At 41.4% G+C, this 15,356-nt stretch overlaps 1 protein-coding gene across 1 annotated transcript in view; it reads left to right on the top strand.

Moving 5' to 3' along the window:
* Positions 1-14,564, top strand: part of DDRGK1 (DDRGK domain containing 1) — a 39,317-nt gene extending 24,753 nt beyond the window's left edge. The window contains exons 5-9 of the mRNA XM_010580824.1: positions 4,496-4,618; positions 6,825-6,863; positions 11,444-11,500; positions 12,915-12,963; positions 14,283-14,564. Of these exons, the coding sequence (XP_010579126.1) occupies positions 4,496-4,618; positions 6,825-6,863; positions 11,444-11,500; positions 12,915-12,963; positions 14,283-14,455 (441 nt within the window). The 3' untranslated portion in view covers positions 14,456-14,564. The remainder of the gene's footprint in view (positions 1-4,495; positions 4,619-6,824; positions 6,864-11,443; positions 11,501-12,914; positions 12,964-14,282) is intronic.
* The last annotated feature ends 792 nt before the right edge of the window (positions 14,565-15,356 follow it).

The following is a 15,356-nucleotide window of genomic DNA, read 5'->3' as shown; positions in this document are numbered from 1 at the left end:
AAACTCCATTCTACTCGAATTTTGAGGGGATGAGGACTGGTAAGAACACTTATTCTATCTTACTAAAGGTATTTTTTTATGTTGTGTCTAAACAGTGAGGGGAGAGGAATCCCAGAGATCCATCTGCTCTGTGCCAAATTATTTACTTGTAAAGTCCCTTTTCACTTCCTGCAGAACCTGCACTAACAGCACGAAAACTGGATGTTATACAAGGAGGCTTTCTTTGGTCCGTGAACCTCAAAGGATTTGGCATAGGAACCAGTATGCTTTTCCTCATTCTGCATGTTAAGAGAACAACCACAAACAAGGAACAACTGGTAGCAGGGGGTGGTTGAAGAGAGCCCAGCATTTGCTCTGCCTTCCTCACTAGCAATGAGATCTCTTCCCCTTAGCAGTGGAATAAGCTGCCTATAAATGATTTGTTTGTCAGCAAGTTGGACCTTTATCTGATTTGGAGGAGAGTTGGCACAGCACACAACTAGCAGTTTCCTATCCAGGAAAGCTGCTTAGGCAAAGCTCTCGGAAAAGCTACTTACTCTATAGGCCAATATCGCTTAGTCTCAGTGTCACCTTAAATGGGTTACTGCAAGGAAAGTTAGAAATGGTGGTTCAATATCTTCTTGCTGGACAGTACTGTAAGGGTCCTCACCCTTTGCTAAAAATAGTAATTCATGATAAACCTTCAAAGGCTGTAATCTGTCAACCAGCCAGAACAGTGCAGTTACTCAAGCAGCATCCCAGGACTCCAGAGGCATTTATGATCCCAAGAGTCAAGGTCTGCTTCCAGCTCTAAGTCTAAAAGAGATGTCAAGACGCTGTGGGTTTCACCTGGTAAAAGATTGGGCTCTTGTGCAGTTGGCACCATTAATGTTTTTGATGTTGTGGAAATCCATTGTGATCAAGGTAAGAGGTGAACAGAAGGTAATGATCTGAAAGGAACCTCACAGCAAATCCAGGTCCTTGGTGGGCAGGTGGGATGGAGGGAGCCTGGAGAGCAGTGGAAGGACTGGGTGCAGCGGGAAGTTGGTGCTGACCGGATCCTGTAAGGAAGGAGTAAGGGTGTTGGAAAGTGTCTCCCAGAGTGCTGGAGATCCCCAGACTGCACGGAGCTCTGGAAGCTCTTGGGTCTCTGCCACACAAGGTGGCACGTGGGACTCGTAGTAAGCATGCAGAGATAGAGTCAATCCAGCAGTGATAACGTGGACAATTTGTCAGAAAAAGGAGAGAAGGAAGCAAGGTTTGAGTGATTAATTTTTTTTTTTTTCAATAAAGACATGATCAAAGTTGGGAGAGTGTTCTTCACATGCAGTGTAGTAAACAGATCAGAAAGAAATCTTTACACTGTAGCAAACCCCCAGTTTGGGCAACTTTTAGGTGAATGAAGAGAGAAGCAAACCTGCTTGGAAAAAAAAAAAAAAAAGGCAGGCAGCTGAAGGTGAGCATCTGCAGTTACCAAATTTCCATGATGCTGGGATTTCCCCACCACCCCACCCATCGTTGAAGGGAGGTGGCCCAGCTATTATCTCTCCTCCAAGCCACACGCTTTACCACTTAACTCCACAGCAGTTAATGAGATCATTATGGGGAGGGGCAAAGAAACCTAGCTAACAAAGATGTGGGTTTTTTAAATTTATATTTGAGCTGAGTGCCCCCTGTATGACTTGCATGAAGCAAGTACTGAGCTCTGTTTCATTTGTATACCCTGGGGTGCTGAGAGTGTTTCCGTGTGTGGGTTATGCATACGGACAGACTGTTTTTTGTGGGAATGCAGCCAGCCTAAATTTGACCCTGCACCTACTGTGCAACTGCTGCATGACTTGGGCATGTGAAAGAAGAGTGCTAGTGTGATGGTGAAAAAAAAAGAAATAGTTGAGGATAAGTGGTAACAGACAGCCTGACTTTGCTAGGGTTCCTCCTGGTCAGCTTCCACTGCTATTGCTGGTTGCTTCTCTCAGTGCAGTTGTACAGTCATCTCTCCTATTGGCTTTGACCCAGTTTACAGTTTGGCTAAATCCTTCTTTTTCTACAGATTGAATCCTAGGTGAATTTAGGTAGTAAAGCATGTGAGACTGTGCAGGAAGTGGCTGGGATTTTTAGTTATTAGATGATAAAAGCTTCTGGAAATACTCAGTGTTATGGAGGAGGCTACAACCACCAGGAAACATTAGGCTTTGAGGGCTGACACACTTTAGCTACCAAAGCAGTGGTTCAGACCACCTGGAAATGCTCTGCTAGTTGTAGCATCAAAATTTAGGATCTGGAAAACAAAATCACATTGGCTTTTAAGGAGGCTGCAAAAGAAGGACTGGTAGCTGAGTGCTTTGCTAGTCTCACAGTAGAGATGCTTTTCTGCATGTCTTGGAAGTGGAAGTACTGATAGTAATGTGCTGGTATGCTTTAACAAAATTGAAGGTACTGTCCTTCAAGTAGGTAAGGAAGACAAGAACGAATCTTGGTCATTTGTTGTTAGACCTTGCAGAAACAGGAAAATATTTCTTAGTTATTGTTGCTCTTAGTTATAAATGGGACACTGTCTTCTGATCTTTTTTTTTTTTTTTGTGGAACCATCTAGAAATTATTTGCCAAAGTACTTTTCAGGTTTTGTGATTATTTTTTTGTCCCATTTCAAATCCTGTTGAATTACACCCTCTGTAATAGACCAGGGGAAGAACCTTATTCTTGATTTCCAGGATCAATATTAAATTTAATATACTTAGAAGAAAAGAACAATTGCTGTCACTTCCAAATGAAATGTGGTTATGTTGTTCTTGGCGCCTGTAGCACTTATAAGGAAAAAAAAAAACTACTGTTGTGCTTTTGCTAATAATCATTATGGTGATGAATGACCCAGAAAACGGTCTTGTTTTGTCTCAAGAGCTTCCTCAGATCTGTAGGTTTTTTCATGAGATAGCGGTTAAAAAAATGGTTTTGACTTTGAACATACAGTAAGATCCTTTCAGCCCTGCTTTTCTCATACTTGCATGTTGGTAGCATTCCTTCTCATGACTTTCTCGGAGTCTGATTAAAAACAATTGGGAACAAATACACTTTCTCTTTGTTTTTTATTGAAGGGCAACCCTCCCATCCCCATTTCTGGCCTCTTGCTGGTTTTGGCCTTACATGGCATCTTTTTTAATATGGACATTTTTCATTATACTTAATGACCTGTTCCTGTCTCCTCCTGTTTTAATGGAATGAGTGTTTGCTTTCCAGCTATTTGAGGAAGCAATTACCATATTAGTGTCAAAGATGTAGCATGGCAAACATTTAGAAATCAATATAATTGTTCTTGAAGAGATCAATTCCTGTGCTAATAGTAAAGGAATGCCCTGAGATTGTCACTGAAATTTGAAGAACTCATCTTCCTAAGTTTTAATCAAGCCTTTGCAATGTGATAGCAGCCAGAGGCCAGTCAAATTGGAACCTCGTTGTACCAGGTGTTGTGCAAACATAAATTTCTCTGTGGAAGAAACCATTCTGTAAGGAAACATTTTTATTCTGTGTGAAGTTACACGTGTAAAGTGTTCTGGAGAAGAGCAAAAAAATTTTAAAAGAAAATCATGGAAAGCTGCAAATTTATGAGCTCCCAGTAAATAACTGTTCTTATTTGAAACATTTTAAAGTAATCTGTCACACTGCAAAACTTTTAATCACGGTTGTGCTTTGTGAATGTGCGACTGTTCTACATAACCTAGTACACATCACCGTTTCACTGATGTCGGGCTTGGAGTTTTCTGGGTCAGCATGTTTTGTTGGGTTTTTTTTAAGACTTTAATGTTTCTTTCAGGGTAGGTAAATGAAAGTATTTTTATTGCAAATAACTAAAAGCAGAGCCTGTAGGTTTTGGTTAACAATCAAACAGTAAAAAAAAAAAAAACCAAACTTCTTTTAGTACAATCATACCTTGTCTCCTATGCCTAAAATACTTTATACAGTTCTTTATATTCCATGTAGATATAAGTTTGCTTGTATGTCTTAAGAGATTTTACTTGAAACTCTTTTACAGGCCAGCTTCTTCTCATACACAGATGGACACCAGTGTAACTCCACTATTCTTTGATCACTCCCAATGTATGCTAGTGCATGCCAGAGCAGAATTGGAGCCAGTTACTGAAAATGTGGATGTTGCATCAAAGTACAGTTAGGGGCAGGGACTTCCTGTCACGGGATCTGCAGAAGAAACATATTCATGCAAATTAAGCAAGCAGGTTGCTATATAAGAGTGGTTTTCTCTCCTGTGTCAGATCTGTTAGGATCTGTTAGCCTAGGTGTATTGTGTGCAAGCTTACACTACCATGTGAGATGGTTACTACCTTAAGGGTGGCTTGTGAAATTAATGATGCCATCAAGGGAGAACTTAGACTCATTTTAGAAACTTTTTATCTGCTGTCTGTCCTAGTAAAACCAGACCGCAGATAAAGACGATGTACTTTACTTAAAACTAAACCTGGTTTGGGGAGGAGCAAACTGACCACTTGTCATCTTTTCTGTCCAGGAGGAGGAAAAAAGGAAAGCAAAGGAAGAGGAGGAGAAGAGAGAGTATGAAGAATACCTGAAGCTGAAGGAGAGTTTTGTAGTTGAAGAGGAAGGGGTTGAAGAATCAATGACAGAGGAAGAGGTATGTATGTGAGGCTGTTACTGCAGTTCCCTTTATCTTTGTTAGACTCAGGTTGCCCTTACTGCATTCTGTCTCGAGTAAAATGAACTTGAAAGTAGGAGTCAGCCCAATGTTTTTGCTTGTAAAAACTAAATTGTGTATATGGCACAGGTTAACCTGGAGTATTTCCTGAGGAATGCTACAGTTCCTCATACCAGACTCCTATGAGTTAATTTAGAATGCTAAGGCAAATGCATATCACTGGAAATGAGTTCTTTCCTCCCTTCATCTAAGGACTGAAAAAAACCTCATTCTGGAATTCAGATAGTCTTTTACTGTTGTCAGCTCTGCCCTAGCCATATACAGTGGGCCAGATGAAAGTAAGGCTAAATTTGGAGTTTGGTAGTGCCCAGGTATCTTGGGGGGAATTGCTTGGCTTTGTTTTTATTTTCTAGACCAATGGGGCTGCTGTGTAATCAAATGAAAAACCAAGCTCTTGTCTTAAGGCTTCTGTTAAGAGAATTCATGGGACACAGCCTAGGTGCTTGTGGGTTGTACGCTGGAAAACTGTGCGTTCAGTGTTGCAAATGATTGCTATGGTTGACAGTATTTCAAACTTGTGCATAACGTTCTAGCATGCTCCTCCTGTGGCTGCCTGCAGATGCGCTGCTGGGGAGGGTGGTTGAAATGTGATACTTGACATGATAGGACAGCAAACTTGAAAAAGTTCCACTGTTGTGGGAGGCAGCGTTCTTATTCTGTCTGCTGAAAATCTGTTAGACTCATTTTAATTGCTATCAAATGCTGAAATTGCTCTTGGGTTGTAGCTGCCAAATTTGAGCTGTCCAATGCACGTCACGATAAAGGTGTTTTTTTCAGGGCACGTGTGCATTTGCTCCTCTGCTAAAGTGACCCTGTTGAATGGATTTGCCTTTAGTGTGACCAAGGGTGGCTTTGGGCTGAGGAGCTTGTAATGCATCAATACCACTTGACATTAGACACAAGTTCTCACTATGGACCCCTTCCCATTAAGATAAATTCCTCCATTCTGCCAGGATTAACACCAAGAGAAGTTGTATCTGGTGATGGGGAATTTCCTAAGGTGTAGAGAACAGCAAAATGCATACTTTCTATTGAAAGTTCCTTCAAAAATGTGTGCCTATCCTGTTAGAAGATCAGATTATGCCTAAATATTAAATTGTTCCACTTTAGACACCCTTTAAAGCTAGAATGTGTTTATTCTCTGTGTTCCTACAGCTGCCTGTCAGGGAGAAATTAGTCTTGCTATATGTGGGAACAGAGAAAGGTGGTCCTCACTCAAAAGAGCTTGGCAGGCACTTGATGATGCCTGGATCTCAACATAAGATATCTTTGGTAGGGGTTGGGAGTTAGAACTTTAATAGTAGGTGGTTTGAAAGTCATCTTCAGAAGCAATCACAGGTACATAGTTATTTGGAGACACCAGCCTTGCAGAAATGGCAAGCCACCCTTCTGCCTTGTGGTGGATAATGTACTGAAGCATTTTAGTATCCTGTAACAATAGCTGACCCTGCCATGTGTTGTTGAGGCTAGTGTGCTGAAACTCATGCTGAAAATTAAGGTCCTGAGTCCAGAGCTAAGCAGTTAATTAAGGCTGATTGATTTCCAGGGTTGCAGAGTAACTTGATCTCCTGTTAACTTAAATGCACATTGTTTGCATTGCCTTTGAAAATTGAGCTGCTTACATTAAAATGCCGGATTTCAGGTGCATAGCTTTGAAAACGGCTCGAGCTTCCACATGTGTTGCGCAGCTGTGTGCTACACTTGACCATCTGCATGAGCTAGCTGTCTCCTGAATCACTCTGTACTTTACCTCTGCACAAAATGTCCTCAGTGTGTGTATGTAACTTAATACACAATGCACAAACTCACCCAGATGTGGTTATTTCAGGGTATGTACGATGTGAAGAATAAAAATTCAAAGATTTCCCTTCAGAAAACACTTAAACACAAATTGTACTTGAGCCATATTCTGTCTTAGAAAACACGTATCATAAATTCCTAGTTAAGATTAAATATAAATAGATATAGAATTTTTTTTCCAGTTCAAAATCTCAGTCAGCATGTATGTTTAAAATTTCAGAAGTATGCAAGCTAAACACTTTTGTAGTATTTGTTCTCAGCAAGTTTGTGATGCATTTAATGTTTGTGAATTTAAAATAACAGTTGTTTCCCTTGCTGTATCCAGTCTCGCAGCTTTCTAATGGAATTTCTCCAATATGTTAAGGTAAGCTACTGTTGGTCTTTCTCCTCCTTCCATACTTGTTAGATTGTGTAAAATACCTTTGTCTGAGCTGAGTTGCAGAAAGAAGGGAAATCTTTACTTCCTCTTTGATTTACTTGAGTATTCAACAAGTAACAAAAGTGATACCTTAGATAAAGTCTGCATTATTTACTTAACCATGCATGAGCATGTCCATCATTGTTAAAATGGTTTGTAATTATAGCATTGTCTTGGCGTTTTGGGTCAGGATTGTAGCTCTTACCCTCTTTTCTAAGGATAGGCATTATAAACTCTGGGTCTGGTCGATCACCCTTAGAATTTATGAAGAGCAATGTTTGCTGTTGATTGGGCTTTGGGACACTCAGGCTTTTTGTTTGTGAACATCAGCTACTGATTTAGAAAACAATCTCTACATCGCAGCTCAGCATGAATGAGAATTGCTGTACCAGCATGTGGTCTGCTGTGCAGGATGTGTTTGTGTCTGAAACACTGGCCTTGTAAAGGTCAATCCAACTTTTCATGTGATTTCTTTTCTGTTTTTTATCCGTGCAATTTGCAATGCTGTCTTAATGTTTGGATGGGATATTTAAGAAGAAGATGGCTTGTTTTTAACAGGGTGTGTTATTCTTCCTTTCATGATATTGTATGGTTGGTATTTAAAACCTGTGGTGTGTTTGTGAGGATTTCCACTTTTGATCTGTAAGGACAAATGCTTATTTCTCCACTATTGGTATAATGGTCAAATGCATTTTTCTACTCTTACTCTAACAAAAGTATGCAAATCTTTTGTCCTAATTAATCCCTTTTCTCCTTTACTGGAAACTGGACTCTTCTCTGGCAATGTATGGCATGTGTGTGAAAGGCTTCATTAGTAAGCAAATCGCTTGCATGCTTAGCGACCTCCTAATCGTTTTGTTAATCCAGAATCACCCACTCTGGGCCAGTTTTGCATGTCCATTATCCCAGCAAAACCCTGGACTTAACAGATTTGTCTCATGGGTAACTCTCCCCAAGAAGTCAGTTTGAGTGATTGCCATGTAAGTCTGAACAATAGCTCGATCATTCCAGAGTCTAAGGTGCAAGCACCTTTTGCTGTGCTGCTCTCTGCCTCCTGGGTCACTGTCACTTTTGGTGGTTTATCCCATTGCCATCGGGCCACAGTGAGAGAGGCTGCTAGGTTTGCATCTGTCAAGTGCTTTCTGATCAGCGTGATCTCTGGGGGTAATCTGGAAATGTCTAAGCTAGTAGCACTCAGAGTTAGGACATATCTTCATTGCTGAAGCCTAAACGAAAATAGCCCCTGTTCAGTAACCAAGTCCCCAGCATAAGCCAGTCAACTCTGATCAGAAGCACCGCCAGAAGCGGATGAGACAGCTGAGAATAGATTGGAAAAGCTATGGGTGACATGTTTAAAGAGCCTAAGTAAAACCATGGCGTGACGATGAACCATCAGATGGCACGTTTCATTTTGCAGCCATGCAGCGATTTCAATATTCTGTTTTCCACAGAAGCCAGAGAGATTTCTTTGAAAGGGAGGGAAGTTTGAAATGGCCATGACTGTTAAGACCACCCTTTGTTTCAATTACTATCTGTGGAAATGGACTACTTGGTACAGTGTGATCCCAGTTCACCCGTTCCCATCTAAGGCTTTCAAGATACAGCCAAGCTGTGAATTAAGGAAAATGTGCTGTTCTTTATCCTAGGGCAGCTTGTTTATCAATAACATTAGGTAGAACAATAGGATATTTCAATGTCCCTTGGAATCTTCCGCTACAACTGGGAGGGCTTCCAAGTAGGGTCTGATTCTGCACGTTGCTCTGGTGGTTGTGATGGATGGAACGGATTAGTCACAAACTCTCAGTTCGGTGTTTAAGCACATATGTATAGTTTTATATTAGTCACTTCTACTTGACGTCAGAGAAATTAAGCACAGGCTGAAAACCTAATTCAGAAGTGTTTCAACACCTGATTTCCTATGTAGAGATGAGTTGCAGAACTGGGGCATTGCTTTCTTTTACAAGTTTTAGTTGCTTTTTAAAATCTTGAAAGTATGCTTAATATATAGATTATGTATTGCCCTCATCTTCCGTTCTATTCACAGAAACTGTTGACTTGCATCAAGAAGCAGTGCTAAGCTGCTAGTAGCGGTCTGAAAAACATATAAATTAAAAGAGCAATTGGCATTTTTAAAAAATAAAATTTAATTTAGCTCTTCTGTTGAATAACTTATTTTACTGGTGTAACTGACTGGAGATAGCTCACCCCATGCTTCATTCCTAAGGGTGTTTGAAATAAAACGTAGCCTCTTTTCTCCAGCTCTGCCTCATGGGATTGCTTTAAATGGGATTTTTCTTAAAGGTATCAAAAGAATTGTCGCCCCCCAATTCTGCTTTTCTGAAAGCTGAGCATCTCCCTTCCTTTGAGGCTTTCTAATAACCCCTCAACCTCAATCTGACTGCTGCAATGTCACCACCTCACACCTCACTCAGGCTGTGGTATTGTCTCTGATGCAGGAGCCGTCCTGTGTGTTTGCTTCTTACTGTGGCCAGTCCTCAAGTTACAGACTTGATTGCTTTGCTCTCAGAGGAGCAGAATAACCAGTTCTTAATGGGAGCCTTATGGTTTTCCTTAGCAGTGCTGTAGCTGCACGACACACCTTACAAACCAGGTCTGTGGGCTGTCTGAGCACTTCAGAAAAATTAATAATGAAGTGGGTGGAGGTTATAGAGTGGCTGAGCAGTTCCCTTGCTGTGGAGCACTAGCTCTTTGGCCCAGGGAAATATGAGCCTGCACTTTGTCCATCAAACTGTTCTCACCCAGCTTGACAGTGTATCATTGAATACATCTGAATTACAGCCAGTGAATTGAAACAGCAAACTACATTTCAAAGGGATAGCAAAGGACTCAGAGGCTTTACCCCTTCCTGTTTTTCCTTTAAGAAAAATGATGCTACAAGATAAGGAAAAAAAATCCTACTCATCTTAATCCTGAGAGCTCTTGCTCTGTTTCATCCCTTGCTGAGGACAGCAGCAGAATCCTACCTAAAATTAAATTAATTCAGTAAAATGTGTCTGTGTGTATGTTGCTCTATGAAAGTTAAGCCTGTCTCTAAAACGTGAAGCATGTGGTGAAGTGTTTTGTTCAATTGGGACCTCACAATGTCATTATATTTCAGAGTGTGTGTGGGGAATGCATCCTAATTCTACCCCACCCTTTGGGCTCTTACAGCAGGATCCATCTTGGAAATCTTCCACTAAACTTGGTCATTGAGGGTGAATATCTTTAAGTGAAGGTTTAAATCCTGTTTTTTCTTGTTTATGTGGCTTTGCACCCCCCCTGTCCCTTTAAAAGAAGATGTGACGAATCTTGGCAGTTCCCAGCTCTGAGAACTGAATTCCATGGACTGGTTCCAGTTCCATGCGTTCAGTCCATGGTATTCAGTTCTCTAGCTTGGCTGCATCAAACTTCACTACTAAGTCTGTGCGTGGCTCTTTTTGTCTGATTTTATTAATGAAAAAGATTCATCTGTTTCAGCCTCTCTCTATTTCTTCAATGTCCTTCCAGTGTACTTTCAAGATCAGAAACAAATGCATTTATTGTTTGAAGTATTGCATCTGATAATGTAGAGGTAGCTCTTGTGGCTGTACATATGTGGCTGTTAGGAATGTAGTCCAGTATGTTAACTGAACAGTTTTCAAAAGTTTTGTGTTTTCCAAATTCCATAAAAACAGTGCATCCTTTTACTGCATCTAAACAGATGAGTTTCTAAAACTTTTGCAGAGAAGAAAACAGGAACCAAGTAGCTCCAGATGAGTGCACCAGGTGTTTTCTCTGTAATTCTCTGGAGCTACAGAGAAGCATAAAACCAGATGTGAGCAGTGGTGACTGCATCCTGACCGAGAAAGGCTGCAGTAAGAATCTCTTTCAAAAGCAAAATGAAAATTTGCAGTTCCTGCTTCTGCCTTTGTTCTCAGAGATCATCCTGCTGCCTGCGCAGGACTGCACTAGCAGTATGCTTCCAGCACTGACAATTTTAATAAGGTGTTCACTTGCTTAGGAAGATTATTATGGCATTAATACACATGACATTAGTAAAACAGACTAAAGGACTTAATGCTGCCAGTCTTGTCTGGATTTTTATGCATGCACTGATACATACCAGTGATCATTTTAAAAAGTACTTTGAAACATCTCTCAGACAAAAAGGGATCTTGCTAAAGCATACTGGAAATTAGAGGTAGCAGTTAAGAAACTCAGGTGGCAGGGAGAAGAGAGCCATGGCTGTTTATTGTGCTTTTGCTCATCCTGTCCTCCTAACATAAGAAAAGGTTCAGGATGGATGCTGGCAAGTGTAATTTGAGTCTTCACTTAAGCGGGTCAGAGCATCCAGTCTTTCCACAGAGCAGACTGGTTTAAGTAACTTAAGTTAGAGGTTTTTGTCAGAGAAAAGTGCTTACTAGGAAAAGTTAGGTAGAATGACAGGTTCTGTTTTGTCTATTAAATGCATTTTTTATTTGAAAGATAAAGAAACAGGCTTAGCCTCTAATTCATCAACTGCATGTAACTCTTGTTTGTTTCCCTAGAAAACAAAGGTAATCCAGCTGGAGGACTTGGCTTCACATTTGGGTTTACGAACACAGGTAAGTACTAACTTTTGGTGTGCAAGTACAAGAAATGAGTTTAAAATGACAGGAGAGACAGTAAGTAAATAAGGGTAACATTTATGCAAGTGTCTTGATGTTACTGAAAATGCTTGCACTTTGGTGATTTTCAGCAAAATCAGCCCTAAAAATGTGGCCATTTATCAAAGTAGCATCCAGCCAGTGAAGGATTGTTGGCTTACAGGATTGTTTCAGTGAAAAGTGCTCGGTCTGCCTCTTGCACAGCTGCCTGTTGGCTAATGGATCCTGTAGTGTCTGCAAATCTAGTAATAGAGCAATTCAGGGTACTTGGGAATCAAAAGCAAAGCTAGAAGCAAATTCAGATGCTGCCTGCATGATTAGACAATGTTGTTATGTTTGCAGACAATCAATAGATGAGCTGGTTTGCTCCAATTGCTTGTGTATTCTTAAAGCATTAAAGAATTTGTATCTTCTGGTGCCTTACTTAAGGATATTGTCCCTCTCAGCACCAGAGAAGACTGTCAAAGTGAGGTAGCTCATGGTGTGAGATCTGTACTTTTTTTTTCTCCTCTGTCCTCTTTCTGTTCTTTAAACATTTTGTGTTTTGACTCTGAAGAACAGTTGTGGCTTGGTTTATTCTAATTTGAGCACATTTGACATATATTTCAAAGTGACCAATGTTTTCTGTTGTCCTGTACCTAATCCAATCCTGGGGCGCCCCTTCACAGCAGTTTACACTGCTGTAAGTCCAAGCTGCTGTGCCTCTGCCTCTCTCTTAAACCAGAACTTCATTTAAGCATGCAGTGAGTCAGTTAAGGGAATTTGTCTGGCTGAAATCTAAACTATAATTTGCTTCTACAGTCACATAAATACAAGAAAGGGAGAGAGGCAGAACTGTGGAAACCAAGGCTTAGATACTAGCTTAAAGTGTATTGGAACTGCATACTTGGAGTAACTATAGAGTTCAACAAGTTGTTGCTTTGTATTGGTAAAAGAGGTTTCCTCTTAAATGGAGCAGGAAAAAATATAAAAAGCTCTGGAATGTATTGAGTATAGCCAGGTTCTTGGAGAAGTACCTCGGTGTACTTCATGGAACTTGCGTGTTGCATTGGCACTATATAGCCTTTCCCTTGGAAGATTTCTATAACCCGCCCCTGTTCCTTGAAACAGCCAGGTAACTTAGCAATAAAAGACACTTTTTCGGGTAGGGAAGTTATTTGAACACCCCAAAATGCAGAAACTTACTTCATCCTTCTAAGGCCAAATGGCTTGTTGCATCTGTCTGTGTGGAAGTACTGATGTGTATCCTTCACTGAAGTTTTAACACTGAGGAATTAAATGTAAGCCTCTATCTGTAGTTTATCTGAACATGTGAAATGTTTTTTTGCCTCCCTCTTGATCAGTTTGTTATTCCTTTTTCTCTTCTGAACAGGATGCAATTAACAGAATCCAGGACCTGATGGCAGATGGCACTCTAACAGGTGACAGCCGAAACACAAAGGAGACTTTATTGTAGCTGGTGAATAGCTGGTGCAGAAAATGCCTTCACTATGGTAGAGAGAGACTTCCAGTGTAATTTCTGTTTTAAGCATTAGAGGATCCTAGTAGGACTTGATAAATAGATATTTTTATTATCCCTGTTTCAGCTGCTTTGAAACTACTGTTTAAAGCACTATGGGATGTGATTGCTCCTATGATACATTACACAGAAGTTGGGGGTGAATGTCCTCAACAGTTTAGGAATCAGCACAAGGCTTCTGCATGTTGACTGAGCCCTGCTGAAGGCCTTTAGGGATTGGGTAGCCAGCTGCAAATTATGTCTTCTGAAATCTGAATTTGAAAGAATCACTTGGATGTTTTGGGGCAGTTTGCAAGCCTGTTTTAAAGGTGCTGTGGCTAAAGCCAGGACTGGGGTACAGCATGCTGTGAGAGAAGCAAATATCCCAGAGCACTCCAGGATGCTGTAGTAAGTGAAGTGCTTGTTCCTAGCCATGTACCCACATAATCAAAGTTGGAATGTAAGCAGAGATTGAGCATGTCGGTAGCTCCCTGTCTGAACAAGTCTGTGTTAGTGCTGGGCAGTCTTTTTCTTTCCGAGGATGAAGTAGGGGAAGGTGCCACTGCAAACATTTATTGACCTGATACTCGTGGCTGGGGAACAGCTATCTTGCTGGGTACATATGGATACCCATTCAAATGACCTAAAAGTACTCTGAATCAAAGCATAAGGAGGTGTACTGTCCTGGCTGTGTCTGTGGCCTAAAAGGCATGCAAGTGAGGCTCTCTGCCTTGCATTTGATCCTGTAACATGTTAAGAACAGAGAGATCTATTCTCACTCTTGATGGAGCAACTTGAAATATGGAAATTGAGCTTCATTCCCTTTTAGAGGGTAAGCTGGAATGGCTGCACTGGGCCCCATGGGAGCTCTGAATCACCTCCTGGACCCTCCTGCTGCTGTGCCATTCTCCACCAGCTGCCTGGGCCCAGAACATCGGCACCAAAACTTTGTACCTGAAGTAGCTGCTGTGGTACTCCCAGCTAGCTGCGCACAATGAAAAGAATGTGTTACTTTGAACAAAATTAGTCTTAACAAGGCACTCGGCTATTGTCATAGCCCTGCTCAAAAACCCAACAGTAGAGAGGAGATAAAAGCCTGACTGCTAGCACATTCTGCCTGCCCTAGATATGAAATGCAGCCTCAGCAGTTTGAACGTCCCTTCCAAAAAAAGTGACTGATGTCTGTTGGGAAGTGAGAAGAGCCAAAGCACTGACTTCAAGGTCCTTTCTTTCTCCCTGTAGGTGTGATTGATGACAGAGGAAAGTTCATCTACATCACTCCAGAGGAGATGGCTGCTGTGGCTCAGTATATCAAACAGAGAGGACGAGTCTCCATCGCAGAGCTGGCCCAAGCAAGCAATTCCCTGATCAACCTCCAGCCTGACAGCCAAGCTGTTGCTCCAACTGTGGCATGAAATTACGGTGTGAGAAAAATACAGCAGGAGTTTAACCTTTTAACGAATAAGCCACGTAATTAAAAACAAACAAGAACCTCTCTAGTCCATTCATGGTGCTTGAAGATAGGATGCAAGACTTGATCAAAAGTTTTGCTTTTCACTCTGTTAGAGCTGGTATAAAATAAGACAGCCGTTTGTACAACAGGCTAGCTAAGAACTTGGGGCTAAGATGCCCCTGTACCCCAGGAATACCAGTAATTTATAAATGTTTGCTTTATCTTGGCAGTCAGTCTCATGTGGCTATACCCAAACTTCTTATTGTTTCCAGATTCTGATGTCTGTTTCAAATATATTTGGTTTTAATTGCATTCAGAATTCTCCAGGCTTGCTCTGCACTTACAGAGCTGTTGTGGTGGGTTAACCCTGGCTGGATGCCAGGTGCTCACCAAAGCCATTCTATCACTGCCCCCCCCTTCAGCTGGACAGGGGAGAGAAAATACAGCAAAGGGCTTGTGGGTCGAGATAAGGACAGGGAGAGATCACTCAACCAATTACTGTCACAGGCAAAACAGACTCAACTTGGGGAAAATTAACTTAATTTATTGCCAATCAACCAGACTAGGGTAATGAGAAATAAAACCAAATCTCAAAACACCTTTCCTCCACCCCTCCCTTCTTCCCAGGCACAGCTTCACTCCTGGATTCTCTACCTACCCCCACCAGCGGCGCAGGGGAATGGGGAATGGGGTTTATGGTCAGTTCATCACACGTTGTCTCTGCCACTTCATCCTCTTCAGGGGCAGGACTCATCACACTCTTCCCCTGCTCCAGCGTGGTGTCCCTCCCACGGGAGACAGTCCTCCACGAACTTCTCCAACGTGGGTCCTTCCCATGGGCTGCAGTTCTTCACAAACTGCTC

Source organism: Haliaeetus leucocephalus, unplaced genomic scaffold (genome assembly GCF_000737465.1).
Source record: "Haliaeetus leucocephalus isolate CR32 unplaced genomic scaffold, Haliaeetus_leucocephalus-4.0 Scaffold741, whole genome shotgun sequence".
In the NCBI taxonomy this organism is placed as follows: domain Eukaryota; kingdom Metazoa; phylum Chordata; class Aves; order Accipitriformes; family Accipitridae; genus Haliaeetus; species Haliaeetus leucocephalus.
This window is presented reverse-complemented; position numbering and strand designations above follow the sequence as displayed.